A 27,039-nucleotide genomic window follows, 5' to 3' on the forward strand; every position below is an offset into this window, starting at 1 on the left:
AATTTTGTATCTGATATTCGGACTTCTAAGTCCACTATGTTGTTGGAGCTGATGAGCTCATTATATGGTTGTTGTTTATTCAGATTTTCTATTTATCAATTTTAAATTAGAGATTTGAAAAAAAAAAATAACATTTCAAAATTTTACACTTCTTACACCTCTGTGATCCACGATATTTCCTTAATAACTATTATAAGCTAAAATCTACTAAGATGTAATAAGACTACATTTCTTTCAAATTTTATTAGTAATAGGTAAATAATTTAATAAATAATACACATGTGCGTACAGTCTCTCTAGCTTACGTCATCTTTTTTTCGGAACAGACAGAGAAGAACTGCAATTGGTAGAAGAACTGCAAGTGGGATAGCAACATAGAGAGGCCACAATCTAATTTTATGGCCTCGACTTCTATCGGTGGGAGCAGAGAGAAGCATGGCATCTGGAACTACAGGATCTTGCAGCAGGTTGTCACATTTCACCTAGATGTAGAAACATAACATGAATTAAACTTACCTACCAACAGTGCAGAACTCAAATTCCATTACATGAAAATGAGCCATTCACCTTTACTTAAAGAAATTTTGCACATCCCTTATTTCTACTACTGATCTTGTGGAGGAATATCTAGGTTTACTTAATAATGCATGGAGCATAGAACACAACTTACATTTCATTTATTAAATCCCTGATTGTCTGCAATGGACATGACATTCACTAAGAGTGTATATCAGTAGGAGTGGCATTCTCTAAGAATTCCCAACATCCTCCCCATCCTGGCTCATCTCCTGGGGGATGACCAGCTCAATATGGCACATTAAATGCGTTCCATCTGCAATACGAAACACAGTAGTTCTTATTTTACCATCTTGCCCTTGATGTCACTCATCTACATACACCCGCTTCCACGTATGCCTTGAATATAGCTCTTCTTCACTTCTTCACTTTTGTGTGGCTGTTGAACTTGCTGATAGCTTCAGAGTTGGAGTAGATATTCTTTTGTCCATCTCTTCCAGAAATCTTCTGTGAGTTGTTGGCTAAGACAGAATGCTTTTTTAAGTTGATGTTGATGTTCAGTTTTCGTTTGGTAGGTATTACCATCAGTTTGCCTCCATGGGCCTGGTGTATGAGTAGTTGCGTGAAATGGTGATTTCCACTGAGTAATAGGGGTGTTTTTCATTTGTGAAGAGTTCTGTAATCTGGAGACTTTCTCTGAGGTGAATAATGTTGTCTTACAGGTAAGGATGAGAATATCCTGTCTTGGAAGTCCTTGGAAGCAACAAACAATTACGAAGTGCTTCATATTCCTCTGCAAAGCTTTCTCGTTGTGACATATAATTATAGCAAATGTTTATAACTCTTTCCTAATTTGGAGGCTTTTAACTCACCATACATTCACCATGGGGTTTGGTTTGGACTACTTGATCAGAGTATTTGTGATATCTATGGAAATATTGCCAGTCTCATTATTCCAATGAACCACTAGAACATGAGTGTTTGTGTGTGTTATACAGCACACAATCATTTTTCAAGACATTGTGTAAAGCTTACGAGTTTGGTGCCTGTTTTGAAATTCTCAAAATGAATTATACTCATAAGTTCAGTGATTTTGAGATGTGATTATTTCCTCCTCATTGGAAAGAGAGGCTGCAGTGTCATCCATATAAGCGTTCAGAGCCAGAAGAACATATGCTGTAGGATATTCCTTTGGTATTTCAGGGCAATCAGTAATTAGTATTATTTATTTACCATATTTCTGTGAAGAAATATGGAAGATTTAGAGAAAAAGGTTGAGCCCTCATGTACATATAAAATGTTCCCTGGGGCTGATGACCTTAGATGTTAGGCCCCTTTAAACAACATCATCATCATCAAAATGTTCCCTAGACTACCTTAAAATGGGTCTAATTCCTCTATAGTGCCTGCAAACAGAAAGGGGCTACAGGCAAGACTAAACGGAAGTCTAGTAAATCTATATGTGAGAACTTCTTATGATTCATTGCCTTCCACTCTTATTCTTTAGCACAGAATGTTGAATCCAGTGTAAGTTGTAGAAAGGCTTAATATGCAAGGGAAATGTTTGATGAATTTCCAAGACTTTAAGAAAAGGCTAGCTAAACAACTGATAGAGAATCTGCCACCTGGGCAACAACCCTAAATACGGTCTGTCGGTCGGTCGGTTGATATTGCAAACTCATGTAATCTGAAGCAAAGTATTACTCCTAGAATCTCAGGAAAATGGTTAGGTCCAATTTCTAAGGTTTGGTTAAGTGATGTCTAGCCATTTTCACAAGATGATGCATCAAAAACTATCTGCCATTTGCAGGTACCTTGTTTTCCTTTCTTCACAGCATAATAAGGTAAGAAAACTATATTCTCCACATTGGTATCTTCAGGGACGACTTCAACCTAGTATTGAAGTGCATAGTCCATCCTCATTTGTTACAGTACAGTACATCTGTTTGAAGAATGTTTTTTTTGACATCTTCTTCTGCAAAAATTCAAAGCAGTTTTCAGCATTGACAAGGTTATTCATTGTCAGGGTTGTTGTTTCTTTTCCTACTTGTTTTATGTCGCACCGACACAGATAGGTCTTACGGCGACGAATAGGGTTTTTTTTTTTTTTCTTGGGAAGTGCTACTATTCTTCTTCCATTTTCTAAGTGGTAAGAGTCCAAAAATTCCTTCAGAATAGATTCATCCCTAGAGCTGAGTGGGAGTGATTTGATTTCTGTTTCCCCAATACCTAAGAGCTTCCAGATTCTAGAAGTTTAGAACAGTAGTGTCAATGGCAACATAGATATTGTAGGTTTCAATTTTGTTCACACTTACTTGACTTATGATGACACCAGTTTTGTTTCCACTGAGTATGTAACTGAATACAGAAGGTAGTAAGAGTAATGAAGGGAAAAGGCATATAGCATGAGTGTCTTAGATGATTCTCCAATAGTGATCTGCTTCAATTAAAACTTTTCTTTTATAGTTAGATCTTAAGGTGTCATGTGGATCGGCCAACTGCAACATCATGGTATCTGAGAATACAGTAGGGTGTGTACGGTGTGTTGAATATGTGTAGTCGCTTTAAAAAAAAGCAAGCAGTGAGAGAGACTTCAGTTTTAGTCTGCACCATGGGCGCCCATGCCCGGGGGCAAGGTGGGGATGCCTTCCCACCTGCCTACCTCTCAGGGAAAGAAAAAAAAAGAATATAGTCAGGTGTTTTTCTTTCAAGAAAATGATTTAAAAATTGGTGTTACGTAGAAGTGGTAGGGGATACCGTGTGTGGTATTCTACTGTGGAATACAAGTCGCCATTCATTTTCCAAAATATCAAAAATACTACATACCCCCAAGTCTAGCTTCCTCCCACCTACAAACTATCCTATGGGCTCCCTTGGTCTGCACTCTTCAAATAGTAACACAGACAAGAAGACAAGCCTGGGAATGTATTGAGGCTGATTAAAATGAAGCGATGATGACAGGGCATGTTATTATTCCAGAACTGGTTTTGACTGCAGCAACCCTAACGAAGGGGTCATTACCATTATGAATTACTTCAACTAGCCCTTGTTTCCATTGAAGCATCAGGTCACCCGGGTGAAGTTTGGTCTGTCTTTGTGACCACTTGGGACATTGTTGCAGTGCATTGATATAGCCCTTATCTCTTTTATCAGTAACTTCTAATTGCAGTTGATCTATTATCGAGGTGTGGATGAAGCCGGATTGACCATCAGCATCTAAAATGCAGGGAGTAAGTTTAGCAATCCTAATGGTCTCTTTAGCCACACCTGCGCAGTCTAAAGATAAGTAAAATATGGTGTTTTGGTAACAGTCTGGTATACAAAAGTAGATTACACTGTAACACATTTATAAATGGAATTGTAGTGAGATTGTTTTAACTGTAAACAGGAAATTTTGTCTTTCTTTTTGCACTTCTTGCTTCAAGCACAGGAAACATTGAGAGTTTCCTTTCAATTTTGCAATCCTATCATTTACATTTGTAATTTGTTTACAGGCCTGGATCCCTATGTTCCCTAGTTTCACAAAATACACGAAGTGGAATTGGGTTTTTCACTGAGGAGTGTCTGACCTGGTTGGACACTGAAGGCAAAAGCAGTTGTCAGGCAGTAAATGTCGTGTGGGAAATCTCCTGGAATTTTTCGAGCTGTTAGGACTTCCTCTACCTCATTACTGAGAAATTGTATGATCCTTGTAATATCTCCCTTTGATAAATTTTTTCACGTTTTGTGTGGATAATCCATTGGTGGCATCACTCACACTGGGAGATGCATGGAGGATATTTGGAGCAAGTGCCCATAATTCTCAATATTTTTCCTAGTGCACAAAGGGCCTGAATGTGGCGGTTGCATTCAATATATGTGTCACAGAGCAAGTCTGGGTTGGTAGTGTGAAGTCGTTTCAAATTTTCTAAGTAGTCAAGATGAGCTTGGAAGATATGATTTTTATCACCATATTTGAAGAGTGGGATGTATTTTATTTCCTGAGGTGCTGGATAATGGCAGTAATGTCAACTAAACATTTGGGTTACCCTTATAAATAAACCGCCAGGAATACATATTTATTGATCTGTGAAATGGATGGATTTTTGTCAGTTGAGGACTCCAACTGCTCCTGAAAACAACAAGTGAGAGTAGCTTGTAAACGTAAAAAGAAGGCTTATCAGAAATGGCTTCAAACAAGGGCCGAGGCAGACAGGAATTTCTATGTAATGAAAGAAACAGAGCAAAACAAATAGTTGTTGAATCCAAAAAGAAGTCGTGGGAAGATTTTAGTAATAACCTGGAAAGGCTAGGTCAAGCAGCAGGGAAACCTTTCTGGACAGTAATAAAGAATCTTAGCAAGGGAGGGAAAAAGGAAATGAACAGTGTTTTGAGTGATTCAGGTGAACTCATAATAGATTCCAGGGAATCACTGGAGAGGTGGAGGGAATATTTTGAACATCTTCTCACTGTAAAAGGAAATCATCCTGGTGGTGTTGTGAACAGCCAAGCTCATGGGAAGGAGGAAAATAATGTTCGTGAAATTATGCTTGAGGAAGTGGAAAGGATGGTAAATAAATTCCATTGTCATAAAGCAGCAGGAATAGATGAAATTAGACCTGAAATGGTGAAGTATAGTGGGAAGGCAGGGATGAAATGGCTTCATAGAGTAGTAAAATTAGCATGGAGTGTTGGTAAGGTACCGCCAGATTGGACAAAAGCAGTAATTGCACCTATCTATAAGCAAGGGAACAGGAAGGATTGCAACAACTATCGAGGTATCTCATTCATTAGTATACCAAGCAAAGTATTCACTGGCATCTTGGCAGGGAGGGTGCGATCAGTCGTTGAGAGGAAGTTGGATGAAAACCAGTATGGTTTCAGACCACAGAGAGGCTGTCAGGATCAGATATTCAGTATGCGCCAGGTAATTGAAAAATGCTACGAGAGGAATAGGCAGTTGTGTTTATGTTTCGTAGATCTAGAGAAAGCATATGACAGGGTACCGAGGGGAAAGATGTTCGCTATACTGGGGGACTATGGAATTAAAGGTAGATTATTAAAATCAATCAAAGGCATTTATGTTGACAATTGGGCTTCAGTGAGAATTGATGGTTGAATGAGTTCTTGGTTCAGGGTACTTACAGGGGTTAGACAAGGCTGTAATCTTTCACCTTTGCTGTTTGTAGTTTACATGGATCATCTGCTGAAAGGTATAAAATGGCAGGGAGGGATTCAGTTACGTGGAAATGTAGTAAGCAGTCTGGCCTATGCTGACGACTTGGTCTTAATGGCAGATTGTTCCGAAAGCCTGCAGTCTAATATCTTGGAACTTGAAAATAGGTGCAATGAGTATAGTATGAAAATTAGTCTCTCGAAGACTAAATTGATGTTAGTAGGTAAGAAATTCAACAGAAGTGAATGTCAGATTGGTGATACAAAGCTAGAACAGGTCGATAATTTCAAGTATTTAGGTTGTATGTTCTCCCAGGATGGTAATATAGTAAGTGAGATTGAATCAAGGTGTCGTAAAGCTAATGCAGTGAGCTTGCAGTTGCGATCAACAGTATTCTGTAAGAACGAAACTATCTTTACATCGATCTGTTTTCAGACCAACTTTGCTTTACGGGAGCAAAAGCTGGGTGGATTCAGGATATCTTATTCATAAGTTAGAAGTAACAGACATGAAAGTAGCAAGAATGATTGATGGCACAAACAGGTGGGAACAATGGCAGGAGGGTATTTGGAATGAGGAGATAAGAGCTAATTTAGGAATGAACTCAATGGATGAAGCTGTACGCATAAACTGGCTTCGGTGGTGGGGTCATGTGTGAGTGTGAGTGTGTGTGTTTTTTTCTCTGATGTATGTGCATAGCTCAGTGCAACAATTTTCCGAAGTTCTTCCACCCCTCTGCCTGTTAACTTACTCCTTTCTCCCTATGTTATATTTAAACTTTTCCTACACTTTCAGTAAAATGACAATTCCTAAACGATTAATGAAAATTACATATTGTACACAACATAAAGCCAATTGTACTAAAGTACATACTTTATAGCATATTTTTAATAAGATTATTAAGGTGAACAAAAAATTCATTTTGATAATGAATGCCTGATTAATTTCAAATGGTCCTACTTTTAATGTTGATATCTTACTATCTTATTGAAAGCTACTGTACCATCACAGAGTTATGTAAAGCTCAATAATTCATCTACACATCTGTTGTCAAAGTTTTAGTCAGCATAAGCCAAGAAAGTGCTCAGATGGTTGTTTTTTTCCATTCGTCCATCCATCCGTCCGTCCATCCATCCATCACTGATCTGCATTTAGGACTGTTGTTCAGGTGGCAGAATCGCTATTGCTTGTTTACCTAGTCTTTCTTAAATGATTTCAAAGAACGTGGAAACTTATTGAACATTTCCCTTGATAATTTTTTCTATTCTTTAGTTACTCTATTTGCTCTAGTTTGTCCCCTTGACTTTTAACTTTATCTTCATATTATAATCTTTCCTACTTTTAAAAGCCCCACTGAAGCTTATTCATCTACTAATGTTAACACCAGCATATCAGTACTTGAACTATGACTAGGCATGAAGAAGGCTTACATTTAATTGGTAAAATAATGCTCAACTATCAATAAAAAAACCTGCATGGGTAATGATGAATGATACTATGACCCTTAAAACAACAAATCATACCCTTCACATTCATTATGATAAACTTACCGTAAGAACACTATCGATTATAGATCTAGTCAGCTTCTTCATCACATTGGCACCTTCAAGGCCACATAAATAAGCCGATTTGATGTAATAGCAGTCGTAGATATCACGATAAACTCTGTAAACAAGGAAGCAAACAAGTATGTAAGTATTACCACGAAACTTACCAAAAAATGAATCATTTAAAAAAAAATTAAAGGCTCAGGCTTCAATCTAACAAATTTCTAGCAGCTATATTCCCAAGCACACCACAAATTTGTTGGTGCAACTTACCTTCCCACTAACAGGCAAGATAAGTAGAGTTTTTGTCTTCCCTCATTGTGAAGAAAAAGAGAAGAGAATGGTGAAACATGATTTGGGAAAATTAAGATGACTGATATGTAAATCACAATCAAAGGCAGGGAAGGTCCACCTATTCAATACAATTAATTTCATATTTCTATGTTTTACTAATAATGGTATTAATTTTGATCTCTTTGCTTAGGTCATTTTCAGCCATATATTGCAAAATGGAAACAATATAAAGGCAAAAACAGTCACTAAATATAAAACCAAACTTGGTATGTGTTAAATTTGTAGTCGAAGAAACATGTTCAGAAGCATATTAAGTCTTAACCACGCTGATGTTGATTAATTAGTGAATACAAAGTCTAATGGAGCTTGTGTTGCAACGTAAGACACCATATTAAAATGACTAAAACCGTAATTTGTAAAATTGTGTACGTGAATGTGAAACAATACAGTTAAGAACAAGGTGAAAGAAACACATTAAAAATTATCTATAATTATGCTAATAATGTGGCAATTGTCCTTGTATTTTCGTTTTGACTGATTCTAGACTTGTCTTGAGGACAGTTGATCAAACATATACCGTATTTTGAGAGGTGCTTAAACTGAAAAAAGTTGTTTTTTGGTGAATAGGTGATATACTGTAAATTTATAAGTTATTGTGAGGCTGAAGAGGACATTTACAACTTGAATTTGTGGCCTTCTGGTCCGACGAAATGATCCATCTGTCAGTAATTCAGTATGAAGTTAATGTCCCCAAGGGCTCAGCATCTGGTGTATAAGCAGCACAAAAGGAAATGCCAAACTGACTGTTTTTGCCCTGATATTGTTACCATTTTGGTATATATGTCTGAAGATTACCTAAGTAAAGAGGTCAAAACTACTGTATTTCACTGCATAATCGTTGCACTTTTTTATACCAAAATATGCAAAGAATATTTTTAATACATGTATTTCTATTACTGAAAGAAATAATTTATAACTAAATTGTATTTTATACAAGTTGAAGGTGAACGTAATAATTGCATATATACATAAAAATAATTAAAATAGTCCAAATAAAAATTCATAATTTATTCACAACAGTTCGGAGAGTGTTTCTCCAATCTGAAAATAAAAATGAACTTATTGTCATTAATTTGGATCATTAAAGCTAAATTATTACACTAGCAAAAAATTATTGCATTATTGTGAAATACGGACCTCCCAGTAAACAATTTACTTAAAATCTTCTGTCGCTATCACTGGTTTCAGTATCTGATGCGCCGTTATCACTGCTGCTCATATCACTATCAGATTCTTAATCACTCTGCCACACTGCGTCATCTTTGGATCCGTCTAGTGGGTTCAAAATTAAAGTCTTTTTGAAGCTCTTGGAGACTAGTTCAGGTGGTATAAGGTCCCTCCTCATTGCCAACGAGCATAATTAGTCAAAGGATGGACGTCTAATATTTCCCAGCGAGTGTCAATTGTTGATCGCCGCTCATCATCCACTTATAAAATTGACGTAAGCGGTGTTTAAATGGTTTTCTAATATACTGTATATATGTCCAGTGGCTGCAAAATGTTAAGCCACTGGGAATGACTACCTGTTGTGTCTTATTTTCACTGAGAAGTATTTTCACTTCATTTATGAGGTAACCTTGGAATCTATCTAAAGTAAGCAGAGCCGGCTGTTTCAGTAGTGCTCAGGATCTTCTATCCCACACAGTTTTAAACCAGTCCAGCATGAGTTCTATGACCATCCAACCCTTTGGTTGCAATCATACACGAATTCCACGGGGAAACTGTATTTGCTTAAGCATTGTTTTCCTCCTGAAAATTATGGAAGGTGGCAACTTTCTTCCGTCAGCTGTAATGATAAGCATTGCTATGCACCATACTTTCTCACTACCACTGGTTTTCATAAATACACTCCATGATCGTTATAGTGCAATAGTGCTATTGTGAGGCATATGGTATCAAAACAGACTGGAACATGATCAGCATCACCAATTTGAGACATAAAGTATGAATGTTTCTGGCGCAAATGTAAGGCAAATCAGTGAAAATCTGCAATATTGTCCGTGTAATCAGCAGGCAACATTTAACACAGTCTCGTTCTCCTTTTCACCAACAGACTGTGTGGTTGCCTGAACCTCATAACCCATCCACGACTTGCCTTAAACTGAGTTATAGGAACGTTGTGCTTACACGCTACCTCCCGTGCCTTCATTTGTCCTTAAGTTCCGTAAGTTCATTCACCACATCTTCAATAATTTAGTTTCCTAATTTTGTGTCAAGGATCAATAATAAAAAATATAAAAAGAAAAGAAAAACTGAACAAAACTATAACTCTAATATACTCATGTACAATAGGGTTCAAACTGTCAGGATATTTAATAAATAAACATTTCATATTATACACATTCATTTCATTGACGTAGATAAACACTTCTTCGTCAATGTTTGGACACTTCCCTGTTTCCGGACATCTAAACGCGTGTCTAGAATAGTTTGTGCTTTTTAGCTTGTCTTTTAATTTCTGAAAGTCATGCACTAAGTTTCCACTCAAAACACACACGTGAATCTGTACATTTCAGGCAGTCAATACTTCTACGAGAGTACCTAATTAAACACAAACTGGAAAAAACCTACATACCCCCACAACATGGAGAGGTCCACTAGAGTGAAGTACAAGGTTTGCAAACAGGGGTGTACCTACTCAAATTTCTCAGTACTGGGACATTTGAATATGTATTATACTAGACCACTAGAACATGACAGTTTTATGAATAAAGGACATTCATTCTGATGTTTACCATTAATAAGAGCAATTTTTAACTTTCTTTTTTGTGAATTAGATTCTCAATGACTCATTTTGCCGCCATTTGCCTGTGTGTTCTGATGATACCACTGCACCCCTATTTGTATGGCTTTGAAAGCTGTACTAAAAAATAAGTATTTCCCGGCAACGTTTTCGATAAACAATAACTTACAGTCTTATGTATTTCAAATGAGAGCTCATAATATGTCACTGATGTATAAACTGTACACTGTCTCATGACCACATTGTCAAACTATACCGATAATCCATACATTGTACGTATACTGGGATTGATTCATTGATTGATTGATTGATTGATTGATTTATACTTTGTATGACATCTCACAAACTTGACTGTGTTGTCAAATTGCCAATACATATGTAATTGCGCATTCATATGCAACTTATATTGCAGTTCCATTTACCTTTTAAGCAGACTGATGAACAACATTTGGACATGCAATGATTATGCAATGTATTTTTTAAATCTGACTTTTGTATTAAAAATAAAGGATGTGATAATTACGTGGTGGTGATGATTATGCTGTGAAATATGGTAGTAGCATTATTAAAAAAACATAGAAACATCAAATTAATTGTATTGAATAGGTGCACCTTTCCTACCTTTCATTGTGATCAGTTTGTTAATATGGATCCAGAATAAAACTCGCTGCTTATGATATATAAATGTTATTTTTATGTACATGAAAAATGGGATGTTTTCTATTATTATTAACTTTATTGGCTACATTGGTCCACTTGAGTCTTCCATGTACACTTTTTCTCTGAAGGTTGTACTGTTTTATATTAATGGACAGAAATTCAAAATGCTTCAATTCAAGCAATCTGGTTGTAATCCATTCAGTACTGGTAGTTAAGGTGTAATGGAATTTTGCAATCACAGAGGACAGCTGTGACCTGACGCCAGTTAAACCAAGCAGCACCGACACATGCTCTGATTTCTAGTGATGTGTCACCATCAGTTGTCATTGGCAGCTGAGGAACTTAAAATAAAACACCTTCGAGAGAGGGATACACTGATTACAATCATACCAGCTGTCTGAGAGCCACACTCCAGGTGCTTGGCCTTCATCAAATTGAGCTGCAGTCTGAATTCATGATGTCTGTTTGTTCCCTTTGCATTAATTGTAATAAACCCATTAGATTCCTTTTCTCTTCTTTATGTGTCTTGAGATCTTAGTTCTCCAGCACCTGCATATGCCTATTTTTTTTTCCTCTTTCCTTATATTTATTCAGCTTTTTCCTTATCATACACATTGCCACATCAAGAATTAAGCATTAACTGGAATGCCCTCCCCCCACCACTGAAGTTGGGAAGCTGATATGAGCTCAATGAAGACAGAGAAGATCTAAAAGCTGAGAATGATGAAGAGGACATCTATGAATACAGCACAGTCCGATACTGTGGAGTTTTTTTTTTTCTTTTCGAGATTCCATGTTTGTTCTGTCTACTGCTCTCTCTACTTGTCATTGTGTCTATCCCTTTAATGTGTTTTTATCTTACTTCATAGTTTTCTGTATTTGAATCCTACCTGCATTGTTTCAGATGATCTACTATTCATTTTTAAAGAATGCTCAAAAGCATTTCACACTTACTTGCACACTTCTTCAGTGTCTGGACTTTCAGGCCAATTGGTAGGCCCAACACAGTCTTCATACTCAGTATGTAGCTGTGACAAACATGGAGCATGTTGACTAAACTCTGCAAAAGAAGTAAATGACAACAATGCTTAACATTACTTCAATTGCTATAAATTTTAAAAGAATAAAGTATGTAAATATTTGTATTACTTTCTATCCAAGGGGAAATATACCATTTAATACCAAATAGGTTTAAAAAAAGATAAGGGATTCATTTATTATGTATAAAATTTTTTCTAACATCACAAAATGATGGAGGACATATCGGTATCACCTATTAGTTCGATCACCTAATAGGGACGGCTGTCTGTTGGATATGTTCTCTAAATATACCGATTATTGCAATATTATTTTTGGAATCACATACTGTAACAATGTTATAGGTGAGTATACTGAGTCCTTAAGCCTACCTCCATTCATAGGCAGTGATATAATAAATAAAAAGTATGTAGCCAATATAAAGCAGAGGGAGAACTAGGAAACAATGGTTGGATTGGATAAGGCTTGATGTTTGTTGTTTTAAGGGGCCTAACATCTAGGTTATCGGGTCAGTTGGATAAGGTATTAAATGACTTCACAGTATGAGGCTTTGAAATGAGAGCAATGGTGCAAAATCAAACAGCGGATTATAGAGCACAGTTCATTTACAGACATTTGCAGCCTGAATCTTGAAAAACATAACAGTAATATAAAGTACAGTTTTGGAATAATTTATCATCATATATGGTAAAATAATTTCTTCATGGCTTTTTAAAATATCATATTCTAGGGTATATCTTTGAAAAAAATTTTGGTGAAAATTAAAGTCATACTTCATTCAAATAATTAGGCATGCTTTAGTCCAAAGTGACTTTGGTCATTCATTACTTTTCAACGGAGTCTAATTATATCTTTGTACAGGAGTCCAAATGGACTAAATATTATACATATTAAAAGGAAAAGTTTTACTAATTTTCAAGTAAATAAGCTAGAAAATAGTAATTAAAATACTGTTCTGATTGCTAAACATTATCTCAAGATATAAAATAAACTGATAAATACAGTGCTCTCACTTTACAAGGAAACTTCACAACATTCTACCACTGGCTGACTTCCCACCCCTTGACCACCATGCAAAGCCAGGTGTACAAAATGAAGAAACTAGATCACAAAGGAATCCCAACTCATACTTTCCGTGTGCTGTTCTTGTTTCGTCATACATGAATATCACCTATGAACCCAAATTTCCATTGTAAACCACTTTCACAAAACAAATTATAGAACCTTATTCTTGCATCAAAATCAGTCTGGTGAAGTTTCTGCATAAAACTTACTTTATACAGTTGAAATTTCATCAGTCTGATCGCTTTGTAGGCCAACATCATGGATATGTTTGGTTATTGTGCTAAACAATGATTACTTCTACATGCACATTAATATCAAAAAGTTTATCTAAAAATTTGTCTTTACAGCTTCCTCTACACATCAAAAACTGGAACTGTTGTATGCCACTATTTTATCAACTTTGAAACGCAAGATTTTGTAGGATGCCAAAGTGAGGACATTTACGAGTAAATCTATGAGAACATCTTCTATAGTTAACTCTTTCCACGGAACATTCCACTAAATAAATTTGCTCTTCAGTCATCATTAATCACCACTGATCTGCATTTAGGGCAGTCACCCAGGTGGCAGATTCCCTATCTGTTGTTTACCTAGTTTTTCTTAAATAATTGCAAAGAATTTGGAATTTAATTGAACATCTTCCTTGGTAAATTATTCCAGTCCATAACTCCCCTTCCTATAAAATAATATTTGCTCCAATTTATCCTCTTGAATTCCAACTGTGTCTTCATATTGTGATCTTTCCTACTTTTAAAAACACAACTAAAGTCTTATTCGTCTACTGATGTCATTCCATGCCATTTCTCTACTGACAGCTCGGAACATACCACTTATGATAAAGATGTTGATTCCCATAGGGAACTTGAAGTATTTGTTCTGAATGAGTAAATTTATAATACAATATAGTTGGTCCGTTATTGGACATTATAAATTTTCCAGCTAACTCATTCCTGGTTGCCAGCATTTTCACCCCAGTGTGCGAAGTTGGGCTCATCACTTGGTAAATAGCACACCTACCGAGACGCATGGCTTGTGCATACCGTGGAGGCCACCGGCAGTGCCAATGCCTTTCTTTAGATTTTTTCCAGTTCTTGAATCAAGTAATCCTGGTGAGGGTCCCATACACTGTAACCATACTCTATTTGGGGTCTTACCAGAGACTTATATGCCCTCTGCTTTACGTTTTTACTACAACTCCTAAGTACCCTCATAACTGTGTGCAGAGATCTGTACACTTTATTTACAATCCCATTTTTGTGATTACCCCAATGAAGATCTTTCCTTATATTAACACCTATGTACTTACAATGATCCCCAAAAGGAACTTTCACCCCATCAATGCAGTAATTAAAACTGAGAGGACTTTTCCTATTTGTGAAACTCACAACCTGACTTTTAACCACGTTTATCATCATATCATTGCGTATTGCCCATCTCACAACATTATCGAGATCATTTTGCAGTTTCTCACAATCTTGTAACTTATTTATTACTCTATACAGAATAACATCATTCGCAAAGAGCATTATCTCTGATTCCACTTCTTTACTCATATCATATAGATATAAGAGAACATAAAGGACCAATAATACTGCCTTGAGGAATTCCCCTCTTAATTATTACAGGGTCAGATAAAGCTTTGCCTACTCTTAGATCTATTTTCTAGAAATATAGCCACCCATTCAGTCACTCTTTTGTCTAGTCCAATTGCACTTGGTTTTGCCTGTAGTCTCCGATGATCTATCCTATCAAATGCCTTAGATAGTAAAGGCAGGTTGTGACAAAATTTTCAGGGGGTTCAGAAAATTTTTGTTCACATCCTAAATATACCAGGGTATAATGCAAATCAGTAAAAAATAACATATTAAATCATTTCACTAAAGGTTCCTTCTACGGTTCCTTCACCACCAATAATATGGTAGACCCCTATAACCCAGGATGCATTTTATCTGAGACTAATCTTTGAGTGTACAACAAAACTAAAATTACTACTGCTACTACTACTACTACTACTACTACTACTAAAGTGTTTTCATTCCGTACCCTGGTGAGGTAAGGCGAGTCTCCTGGAGTCTGACGTTTTCTGTCAAGTCAGGAGATGTATTGAGGTGAAGGTGAGAGGGGAGCAGCTGTAGCCTATAAAAGGAACTGACCCAGCATTCGTCTTAGTCAGGAGAATGGAAACCATGGAAAACCATTCTCAGGACCATCCATGGAGGAACCAGCCCCCTGCCTCCCGAATACAGAACTGAAAAGCTGTGGCCACTGTTAGCCGAAGCTACTCTGCTTGGTGAAAGTAAAATTCACAGCAACTTTGCACAGTGCTGTATTGTAGGGAATATTAAAGGATGCGAGCACTATTCTTGGTTTTTACATAGCACAAAGTTCATTGAGTATGACATAACATATAAAAATTATTGACCACATTTACCGGTACTCAATTAATTTCACTTGAAACAATTCTCCACCCACAACAAAAACCAAACTTCTTCCTGCAATTACAAACACCTGTCACACCCGTTCAGAATTACTAGCAATATCTTTCAGCATGATAATGCAATAGTAACTTCTGACAGGCTGTGGCCAACAGTAACAGAGGAGATGGTGGACCTTTGTAGTCACCTATAGTACTACCTCTGGTTTGTGGGTTGTTGTACACAAAAAGGCACATACCTCACTGTACTCCTCACTTATGGGGATATCTGTGCATAAAACATGACTCTGCATGCACATGCATATAGTCTTCAGGATTGTAGCACAAAATCCAGTGTGCTACCTGCATTGTCATTGAAAACAAACAGCTGTCAGTGTAACAGAGCTTTGATATAAGTCAAATGGTTTTGATCGATTGATGACAACTGATCTAAACAAAGGAAATGATTTAAAATTATCCATGAATGCATAAATATGCATGAAAACTGGGTGTCCACGTGCTAATGTGCTCTTGAGAGCCCACTGCCACTGTTAGATAGATCAATCACGATACAGTCCATTTGACCTCCTGAATCGAAGATATCGTGCTGGAATCCTACAAATTGAGCTTCAGTGGAATTATTTTTCCTAAACCTGAAATTACTTCTATTGAACCAGTTATTAATTTTGCAAACATGTCTAATATAATCAGAAAGAATGCTTTCCCAAAGCTTACATGTAACACAGGACAAGCTGACTGGCCTGTAGTTTTTGGCTTTATGTCTGTCACCCTTGAACTTATATACAGTGCTACTGTAGCAATATTCCATTAATTTGGTATAGCTCCATCATGCAAACAAGAATCAAATAAGTACTTCAGATATGCATGGCGTTACATATCCGTACAAGTTCCTAGTTCCTCCCATCATCCTACCAACACATAGCAAGCGTTGAGCTGGGTCCTGGGTAAGCCAGATGACCAGCCAAAGGAGGAGGCTGAGGAGGTGCAGGTTGGAAAGAAATAGAGTTAGGAATAGTTGTGGAAGTAAGGAGAAATTGAAGGAACTTACTAGGAAATTGAATATAATGGAGTCAACTAAGAATAATGTGATGGCAAGCATAATTGGCCGTCTAGCTCGGTGGGCCATAAGAATATCGGCGTTTCAGTTCGATGTACGGCACATTCGAGGCTCGGACAATGTTGTGGCCGATTCGCTTAGCCGCATGTTCACTGGTCAGCCTATTCAGGATGATGACTCTTCTGACCCTGAGGTCCTAACTTCATTATCCCTTGCTGGAGCAATCTTGACTGATGCCCCGTTGTTATACCATGATCTTGCTAAATTCCAAGTGGAAGATCCTCTCTTAGGGCCTATTGTCCAGCAGTTGAAAGAAGGCAAGATTGTTAACCCATATGTGTTAAGAAATGGTGTCCTTTGCTGTCCCTCCTGCTCTGATCACAAGATGAAAGTTGTTGTTCCATCGGTATTAGTACATATGATATTTAAATATTTCCATGAAACGTCTCTGTACCACCCCCAACCCTCTTATGCAGAGAGAGTCAACCGCAATTTGCGGGCCGCTCTCATCGCCTTCCATCATGACGATGTTTTGAGATGGGACACTTCGTTGCCATGGCTTGCCTTCGCATTTAATTCTGCTGTACATGAAGCGCATCAGTTTTCTCCTGTGTCTCTTATGTTCTCCTTCGTTCCCAACTCTCCACTCAGTAATCTCTGGAACATGGATGAACTGTTACCAGAAAGGATTGACCCCCTTAACATCAGGGCAATTTGGAAAAAGGCTAAGGAAAACCTCAAGGTGACCTATGAGAAGAAGAGGGAACATTACAATGAGGGGCGCCGACCGACCGATCTCGCTGTAGGAGATAATGTTTTTGTTAAGAATTTCGTGCCTTCCGGGAAGCTCGCTCCTAGATTCCGCGGACCATATGAAATTATTGATTTCTTAACGCCGGTCACCTTGTTGGTAAAGGATCCGGAGACGGAGAGAGTCTTCCGAATTCATCTTTTGCAGGTAAAGCCTGCTTAGCGGTTTTTTTTTTTTTAGGGTACTGCTGCGTGGCAGTCTGTCTCGGCTACGGGTACCTTGGTTTCATGTGGTATGAAGCTTTAACCTGATTATCTGGGGAGTTTTGACTCATTTCCATTCTTGTCATAGATATGCTCTTCCCTTAGTTAGCTTAAGTTTGTTCCTTCCTTTTTTTAAGCAAAAAACAAATCTGAATGTATTATTTATTATTATGAATGATTTAATGTGCGTCCTCCCGGAGTCCTATCATACCCGTACTGCTCCCATGCCCCCCGGTCCGGTTACCTACACTGCCTTGGGCCCCTGTACCCTGTACCGGTGGATGGATATCTTTCGACATCTTTGCTGGCCTTCTGCTTTATTTTACAGTGGACTGGAGTATCCACCTACGCCCACTGCTTCATGAGAAGGGCCCCTCGTGGCTGCGATTCCTGGCGATCATTGACTCCAGCCGCCGTGTCTTACGGCTACCGAGTTCAGAAGGATTGGGATTTCCAGCGTCTGATTTGCCTAAGGAGGCTCCGAGACGGTCTGCTACTGTGGCCGTTGTCCTGCATGCATGCCGCTCAATGTTTGGTTGGGTTGTATCCCAGCTATGAGTGTTGCCGGCCCTGGTGGCCCACCCTTCCCCTGGGGATTGCTGGGGACATCTTCATTGAACTTAATCTTGCCATATCCCGGGATAGGCTTGGCAAAGACTCGCTACTTCATTGTGGTGTACAGTAAGAAAGTAATTTCAGTGCTAATCTTGGCAAGAACACGCTATTTCATTTTTTTTATGTACAGCAAGAATGTAAAGTCAGAGATGGGCTTGGCAAAGACTCGCTACTTCACTGTGGTGTTCAGTAAGAATGTAATTTCAGTGCTAATCTTGGCAAGAACTCGCTATTTCATTTAATGTACAGCAAGAATGTAAAATTCAGAGATAATCTTGGACTCGCTACTTCATTTTAGTGAACAGCAAGAATGTTAATTTTATATATAATCTGGGCAAAGACTCGTTTCTTCATTTTTATGTGCAGCAAGATGTTACTTTCGTATATAGTTATTTATTGTAAAGCAAGAACACTATTGTATATCCAGCAAGTATCCAAGATAATGAACTTTACGCGGCTGAACTTTGTGTGGGGAAAACAGTTTGGCCAACCCTGGGTTGGTGTTTTGGGGGGGAGGTCTGAACCGTGTGTTTGGTCTCCTCCCGCCTTAAAGGACTTGATACCTGTGCAGTGCTCCTAGTGAGCTCATTGAAATTTACGACTATTAATTGTGCGTATTTCTGAATGTCCTGGGCATTGATATTTTGTAATAAATGTGTCTCTCCCTGTTCCTCACTTATGGCTCCACGGGCAAGGACCTGGTTCCGTCCTGGAGCGTCCCTCCGTATTTGCATTCCTTTTCGTATGTCGATCGTCTGCCATGCCCCTGCTCGCGTCAGTTTACCCCCTCCCGGCTTCTCCGAGAGAGGGGGCGTGCTGACGTTGGTATTGAGACCTACCCCTCCCGGCGAGCCGGTGTGCCTCGCCGGGTGATGGACTTTCTCACTTACCTGCTGCTCTTGGCGTAGAGCACTACTCTTTCGTTGAACCAAGGACCGTGAGGGGGGCATGGGAGGTAAGATCTACTGGCTTGCTATGTGTTGGTAGTATGATGGGAGGAACTAGGAACTTGTACGGATATGTAACACCATGCATCTGGTTGTAATTTGATGAGGGGCGGCTTGGTGCCGAGATATTTTGTGAGTAACTTAAAGTGTTGTATGTTTCTTGTATCATGAGGAAAAAGGGCTCACGAAAATGAGAGAAAGGTTCCAGAATGTTCTGGACGTGTAGTTTAGGAAGTACGCGTGTCATTGTGCCTTCACTGATAGAAGATTTTTCCTTACCTTGTAACTGGTGAGCTGTATATACGTTGTAGCGCTGTAGTGATTAGTCAGACATTTATTTGTACCAAGGTGCGCAGGTTACGTTATGTTAGACCATTTATTGGAGGAGAGGAATTCCTCTATGTTTTACGAGGATGAGAAATGGAAACGGGTCAAAACCCCCCTTTAGTTATGTTGCTTTCCAAGCACTTCCGAATTTGTTTGTTTTCCATTGTCTGTGAATAAATACTCATGTCAAGCTGTTTGGAATTGCGTCTTGACATTAAACCTCTGGGTTGGACCTTTCATTTATATCCAGATCCCTGGCCCGCTCTCCTTTGGGTCGTCCTGCCAGTTGAATTACGGCATAGTCATAATATAATGGGTCTTTATCATTCCTTAGCACCTTTAAAGGTACATACCTGTTTTCACATTCCTCAACAATTGCTTTAGGTCCACCCCACAATCTGTTTACATGTTTATTTACCGTTTTCCACCAATCGTAGTTACTTTTCAAAATCTCCCTCAAGCCTGTCTCATCAGCCATACCATACTGCCTAATAGTCCTACTTTTACAACCTTCCTTTCTATCATATTTATTTTTAACTACAGAAAAAACAACGTTGCAATCACTAATGCCATCTATTACTTCAGTTTCTCTATAGAGTTCATTTGGTTTTACTACCACCACGTCCAGAATGTTCTTCCCTCTAGTTGCTTCCATCAGCTGTCCTTCCCATTTGTTGGTCATGTTTCCTGTCATTTGCAGTACCTTCCCAATTGACATTTGGTAAATTGAGATCACCTGCTACAATCTTCAACTCTTCAACTGAATATTTCATTTTCCAATCAATTACTTAATATACAAGCAATATAGGCTAAACAATAATACACAAGTAACAGTCATACACATGTTCCCGTTCACTTCTCAGAAGCAACTAACTGCTGTGGTGTTTTATACATTTGGCTCCCTACGGTGCTGTCAGGGAGAGCAGGAAGTCAACCAGTGGAAAAATGATGCAAAGTTTCCTTATAAAATGAGAGAACTGTATTTCTCATTTAACTTTTCATTTTCATGCAAAACAAAATGTCTTCTTGGGATCCCTAAGACTTCTACTTACTTGGCTTTTAGTACAGAGTGGCATATAAACCTGAACTGCTTTAATAGGTCATAATTTCCCTCCGACAGCCCATAAAAACTGGAAATTTGTTTTAATGATCTCAGTGGCTCTGGGAGAATCAGTACTGCTGCCCATTGTTGACAATTTTGTTGACTGCCATGACAATAACGAGCACTGTTGGCAAATTAATAATTTGTTCGCAGTCTTTAGGTAGCAGTTATAACGGAAACATGGAGTACACACTTTGAGGGCATGCTTTTATTGTGAAAACATACTGGAAGACAGAATCATTGGATGCAACACAACAGGCATTCCAATGAGAATTCAATAAGTGCAATGTTCCAACAAAGGCAACAATTTTATTGACTGTAAGGAAACTGGAGAAAACTGGTGTACTAAACAGTGACACTGGTAAACATAGACCATCACTGAGTGCAGAGACTATTGATAAATAAATCATTGTGTCAACTGAGCTATGAGACAGGCATTATGAGCTGCGAAGAAATTGGGGTTGCGACCATACAAAGTGCATATGATGCAAGCATTGCAAGAAGCAGATCATGAGAAAAGAATGTGTTATTGTCGATGGTTTAAGGAGTTTATTATTCAACGTCCAGACATTCTCTCCGTAACTTGGTTTACAGATGAGGTATGGTTTAATCTGTCAGGTTATATCAACACACAAAACAGCAGATATTGGGCTGCAATAAACCCCCATAACATCCACGAAACACCACTGCATGATGAAAAGGTTGGAATGTGGTGCACGGTGTCAGCTTCCAGGATTGTTGTCCCAGTTTTCTTTGATACGAATGTAGGCACTGCAGTTTATATGGGTGTCTTCATTACATGGAGCAGCAGGATGATGTCAAACTGACAGAAGGTTATTTCCAACAAGATGGAGCAACGTGTCATACATCTAATGTTTCTATGCAACTTGTAACCGGTTTCTCTGATGACCGAATAATCTCCAAAAATGTATGCCCCAACCCCCGATCACCTGACCTAACCTCACTGAACTTTTTCTTATGGGGGTATCTTAAAAGCAGAGTGTACAAGAATATACCCCAGACAACTGCTGAATTCTGTGAAGCCATCAGACAAGAAATATGCAACATTGGTGAGGGTACACTTCACAGAACATCGCAGAATATGGTGAAACGAGTACAGTTGTATATGGATGCCGGTGGAGGGCACTTCCAAAATTTGCTGTGAGGAATCTCCCAACAATATATTGTAACCTGTTTCTTTGCTAACCAAATAATCTCAAAAAATGTGTGCCTCCCTGGATCACTGGACTTTATGTTCTGTATGTATGTATGTATGTATGTATGTATGTATGTATGTAATCTCACAATTGTGCATTATCATAATGTTATGACTCATTAAAGTAATTCAGGTTTATATGGATCACTCTGTATATTTGTGTTTATCCTCATCAAGTAGAAGCCAAATATAAATCTTCATTTTTCTTGTGGATGAAGATAGACTTAAATTTAAAATACGATGATCAGGAGAAGCTCCTGGAGAAAAACTGAAGTTGAGCATAAATCTTGATAGAAATGTTCGAGTTGTTGAAGGGAGTTTTACCTGATCATCGTATTTTTAATTTAAGTCTATCGTCATCCACAAGTTATTTATTAGAATACATACTAAAAGAACTACAGCAACTTCTCCAGCATTTTGAAAAAAGATCACTTTCTAGGATCCCTTACACAGAGATTTTATTACAAATTTGAACATTGATTTGTTGAGTGTTTGAACTTAATATGAAGAAATACTTTATCTCATCATCATCATCATCATCATCATCATTTCTTACTAGCTGATACACACGTGCTTCACTACAGAATTCTCAGAAAGACTGTCTTTGTGGTTTTCCCGACTGAACCAGAATGTTATGTACCAGTAGTATCAGAAAATTTATGAACCAGAGGAAAAAGAGAGAGTTCTAACTCCCCAGCTACTTCCAGCCAATATTCAGGCAGGATGTTATACTTGGTACGCAGCAGTAATACCACCTGTCGGAGATGAATGGCAGCAAGAAGACACAAAGCACATCACAACAAACAATGGTCACTGTAATGTTATAGTTGATCAATTTTATGAGCTTTCTGTATTGTAGACCTTCACATCTAGTTTTCTTCGGACTCTGTGATATTCGGGCATTTTATAAAATTATATACAGCGTAGACTGTAGTGCTTTATTCCCCAACTTTACATACCAATTTTCATTAAACCATTTTCTTGTGCCTCAGTGCTGATATGGACTTAGCAACAAAAATCCAAATTCATTAATATCTCTGTTATCATAGCCGGTATGGTAAAAATGTATAAGACATAAATTATGGGAAATGTAATACTATATAATTTTAGTTATGAAGTATTTGTCGATAGGGCCAATAATAACATAAAATATTTGAGAATTACATTTTTAGGCCTTCCCCTAAACTACCATTTCATTCAGCGTGAATAAAATTATGTGTAACATGTGGTGCGACGGAGAACTGGAACTATGCAAAATATAATTTTTAAGTTTTTTATTTAACGTGTCTGAAGGATTTCATTTTTGTTTGTAATATTTTGTATTTTGAGAAATAAAAACTCATAAGAACTCTGGACTCTGCTGGAATTTTTTTTATGTAATTGGAACATGTATGTATTAATCTTTTTTAAATAAGGAAACATCAAGATATCGAACAGTATGAACATTGCAAGATGCAAAAGCATTTTGAAGTGATTTTCTTTTGTACCGGTATCTAAATTTTATGTAATGTATGTCAAAATTATAATCTGGTACTTTATTTTGAAGCATCCTATACCGCATGCGCGGTTATCGATGTTGAAACAGGTGATGTAAATTCTCTCCAGGAAATGACCATTATGCTCATGCAATTGTATTGGCAAACGGGACTCTAGTGTAAGCTTGATCTTATTGGTTAATTGTAATCGGGCCATTTCTGGTCTTCTGCCGGCTTCGGAAAAATGATGCGTGTGATCAGCGTCATTTACATCAGACCGCCCTAGTGAGTGCGTGCGCTCGAGGGCTTCCCTCGGGAACTCCTGTTCTTATTGGTAAGTGTTATTTCAGTGTTATTTTAGTGTTATTCTCTATGTTTTCTGATTTCATTGATTTAATTTTATTCCTTTTGCGTTTCGGTATTTATTTCCTTAATGTAATTTTTAAAGTTTGCCCTAGGTTCCCGTCACTGTAATTTCAGTTCTTTCACTTACTTTCGTTTTTAAAGTATACATTGTAATGTAGCATCACCTTTCTATGTTAAAGTCTTTAAACACCCTTCACTTGTGAATTAAGTATCAATAGCTATGTCATGATCTTGTTTCTTGTAATATTGGTTTTGATTATGTTATCGTAAACCTTTTCTCCCCCATAATGCCATACCTTCCCATGGACCACATAGGGTTCCTGCACCTTCCACAATCCTTCTTAGTTGTCATTTTTAAGCCTGTAAGTGTTCCCTTGTATTTGATTTAATTTTACGTATTGAAGTTTTCCATCATGTTTCCATGCTGTGATGTGAAATCACCGTCACTGCATCATTTTACAATTCCTTATTCACATTATTATTATTTTTATTATCATTTTCGTATTATCATTATTATTATTTTGCTATTTTATATTATTATTATTTGTGTACGCACTGAGCCTCAAACCAATGTTACATTATTTATTTATTAACTTAACATACCGATTTTCATTCAATTCACTTCAGCCGTTTTCTCGTAATGCACATACATACATACATACATACATACATACATACATACATACATACATACATACAGACAGACAGACAGACAGACAGACAGACAGACAGACAGACAGACAGACAGACAGAAATTACAGAAAATTAAAAATTGCACTTTCTTGTTACTATGGCCACAACCAACACAGAAATACCATTCTATTTAAATTCTGAGCAATGAACAGACAAAACTCTTACTTTATATATATATATATGTGCCAATTTTTGTATCTTTATACATGATTTTAGCTGAAGATGCTCCAAATTAGAGGAACCAAACATGTACTTTTTAATCATTTAACTGGACTTTAAGCTGGAATACATTTGTGATTACATAGACTAGCCATAAAAAGCAAATAATTATTGGAAGGTGGGATTATTCCTTTAACCTAAACCTTAGTTCAGACAGGTCTTATGGTGACAATGGAATAGGATATGTCTATGTTCACAAAGGAAGCAACCATGAAGGTACAGCCCCATTTGCCTGGTATGAAAATGGGAAACCATGGCAAAACATCTTCAGGGCTACTGACAGTAGGGTTTGAATCCACTATTTCCCAAATGCAAGTTGACAGCTATGTGACCTAAACCACATAACCATTTGCTTGTGAAAAGAAATTTGGAATTTGAGTAATTTATTAAGGGAAATGTTCAATAAAATTCAAAGTTCTTTGAAATCATTTAAGAAAATAATAGGAAAATAACTGATAAGGAATCTACCACCTGGGTGGCAGCCCTAAATGCAGATAATCAATTGATTGATTGATTGATTGATTGATTGATTGATTGTATGAATGAGTGAGTGATGTGATCCTTGTCTTATTCATCACTAAGAACACCGCCCACATATGCAGTCAAATGCCTTTAGGAAGTAAACAAAGGCCAAGTGGAGTGGGATGTTGTACTCCACTGCCTTCTCAATGAGTGAAAGCATGACCTGGAGCTGGTCTACAGTGTCAAAGCCTCTCTGGAACCTGGCCTGCTCACCTGGCTGGTAGAAGTTAAACTAGTATGTCAGTTGGTCTGCAACGATCCACATCAAGGCTAGTAGGATGTCCTCCAGTGGCTCTCTTCCCATCTTCAGCATCTCACTTGTTATTTGATCCTTGCCAGGAGCTTTCTTGTTACTCAGTCTTACAGCTGCTTGCAGTTAACTCCTATTTACCTCTGGGATCTCCTCAGACCCAATGTCCAGAATTGTCAGTCTGTTATCTGCTGCCAAGTGGTCTGGCATGGGACGGATGTGCTGTAGAGCTATTGGTAGAAGCCCTTTATGATTATCGTAATCTCTCATCTCTTTCACAACTTCTTACCAGCCGTTTCTTATTTTTCATATCTGTGTTCTCCTGTACGAAAGTTTAAGAGTCGATAACTCACTTGTTTTCTTCGATTCCTTTCCTGGACCAGTTGAACATTATAGTTTCTTAGTTCTGGGTAACTGCTGGAGTCTCTGTCTCTCTGATGTCTTTACTCCATGAGGCTCTTGGATTTGGCATTATTTTGTTGATCTTCAAGTGAAATTTGTGGCATACTTTCTTTGTAGCCAACTGAATGCTTCTGGTCATTTATATCCGTCTGCCCTAGATCTTCTGGTTGCACCAACTCCACATTGATAGTCTCTTGATACTCTCAGCCTGCTTTTCTTCTAGGTTACATGCTGTCAAGATGATAGTCTTCTTTCATTTCATTTCTCAAGTCTTCACCTACACCATATAATGATCACTTCCTGTGTCAAATTGGTTCAGGAAGGCCACAGCTGAACAGATCTCCTTCTGACATGTGAGAATATATTCAATCTAATTTTTTACTAAGTTGTTTGGGCTCACCCACATCCATTTCCTCTGTGGTGGCTTCTTGAGGATTGTGTTCATACAGAACAATCTCTCTCTGGTGAAAAAGTCTAGAAGCATTTAGTCTCACTCGTTCCTTATGCCCAAGCCAAAAGGTCCAATATTTGGAGGGTCAGTACCAGTTTTCTTGCCAATCTTTGCATTAAAATTGGCTTCCACAATGATAAAATGAAATTTTTCAGCTCTTTGTGTGGGTATGAAGTTAACAGTTAGAAACTTCATTATGTTCTGTATTGAACTGGGATTACAGTAAATTGAAAATGTTAAGGATCCACCTTTTCAATACAATGACAGTTTATTGATGTGAGTTAGATCACCTGTTTATACAAGATAGGTACTAGTTTTGACGTTCATTGCACATCATCATTAGCCAATGAATCAATTGAGCAAATCATAACTAATCAAAAAACAATATGAAACACATGATAGCACCTACAATAACAAATATTAAATTATAGACATGATATTGTATAGGCTTTCGGGCTTGTGCCGTGTCAAGAAAATAAGGTGAAATTCTTAACGTTTTGCAGAAAACTGTGCTCTGCGTCCTCAGAAGATTTCTCGACTGTCCACAAGAAAGGCTTCTTAAACAATGACACTTTTGAATTTGGAATGTTATAATAGAAGTAGAAGTGGAAATGGTATGTTCATTCACCACCAGATGGCCCCCAGGACGTGGCACAACGCTAGTGTTCGAAGCGGAAGCTGACCAAACCATCATAATCAGACTAAGCGGTTCACATAACGTGTTTACATAACATATGACAGGTGTAAGACATAGACATAAGCCTGGAATGAAACATCTGGCGACGAGGAACGTATGAATTTGGAAAGAACACTGAGATGAAATAACAATAGTGAAAGGACAGGGAAGGGAACTACCTACGTGAATTCTTAA

General features: G+C 37.8%; 1 protein-coding gene across 2 annotated transcripts in view; it reads right to left on the reverse strand.

Moving 5' to 3' along the window:
- Positions 1-284: 284 nt before the first annotated feature.
- The window catches only part of LOC136858510 (uncharacterized), an 88,044-nt gene continuing 61,289 nt past the window's right edge, over positions 285-27,039 (reverse strand). For both annotated transcript variants that reach the window (XM_067138107.2, XM_067138106.2), the window contains exons 6-8: positions 11,930-12,035; positions 7,222-7,336; positions 285-482 (exon numbers count right to left, since the gene is read on the reverse strand). In XM_067138107.2, coding sequence (XP_066994208.2) covers positions 297-482; positions 7,222-7,336; positions 11,930-12,035 — 407 coding nt within the window. In that variant the 3' untranslated portion in view covers positions 285-296. The remainder of the gene's footprint in view (positions 483-7,221; positions 7,337-11,929; positions 12,036-27,039) is intronic.

The sequence above is a fragment of the Anabrus simplex genome, chromosome 1 (genome assembly GCF_040414725.1).
Source record: "Anabrus simplex isolate iqAnaSimp1 chromosome 1, ASM4041472v1, whole genome shotgun sequence".
Classification (NCBI taxonomy): Eukaryota; Metazoa; Arthropoda; class Insecta; order Orthoptera; family Tettigoniidae; genus Anabrus; species Anabrus simplex.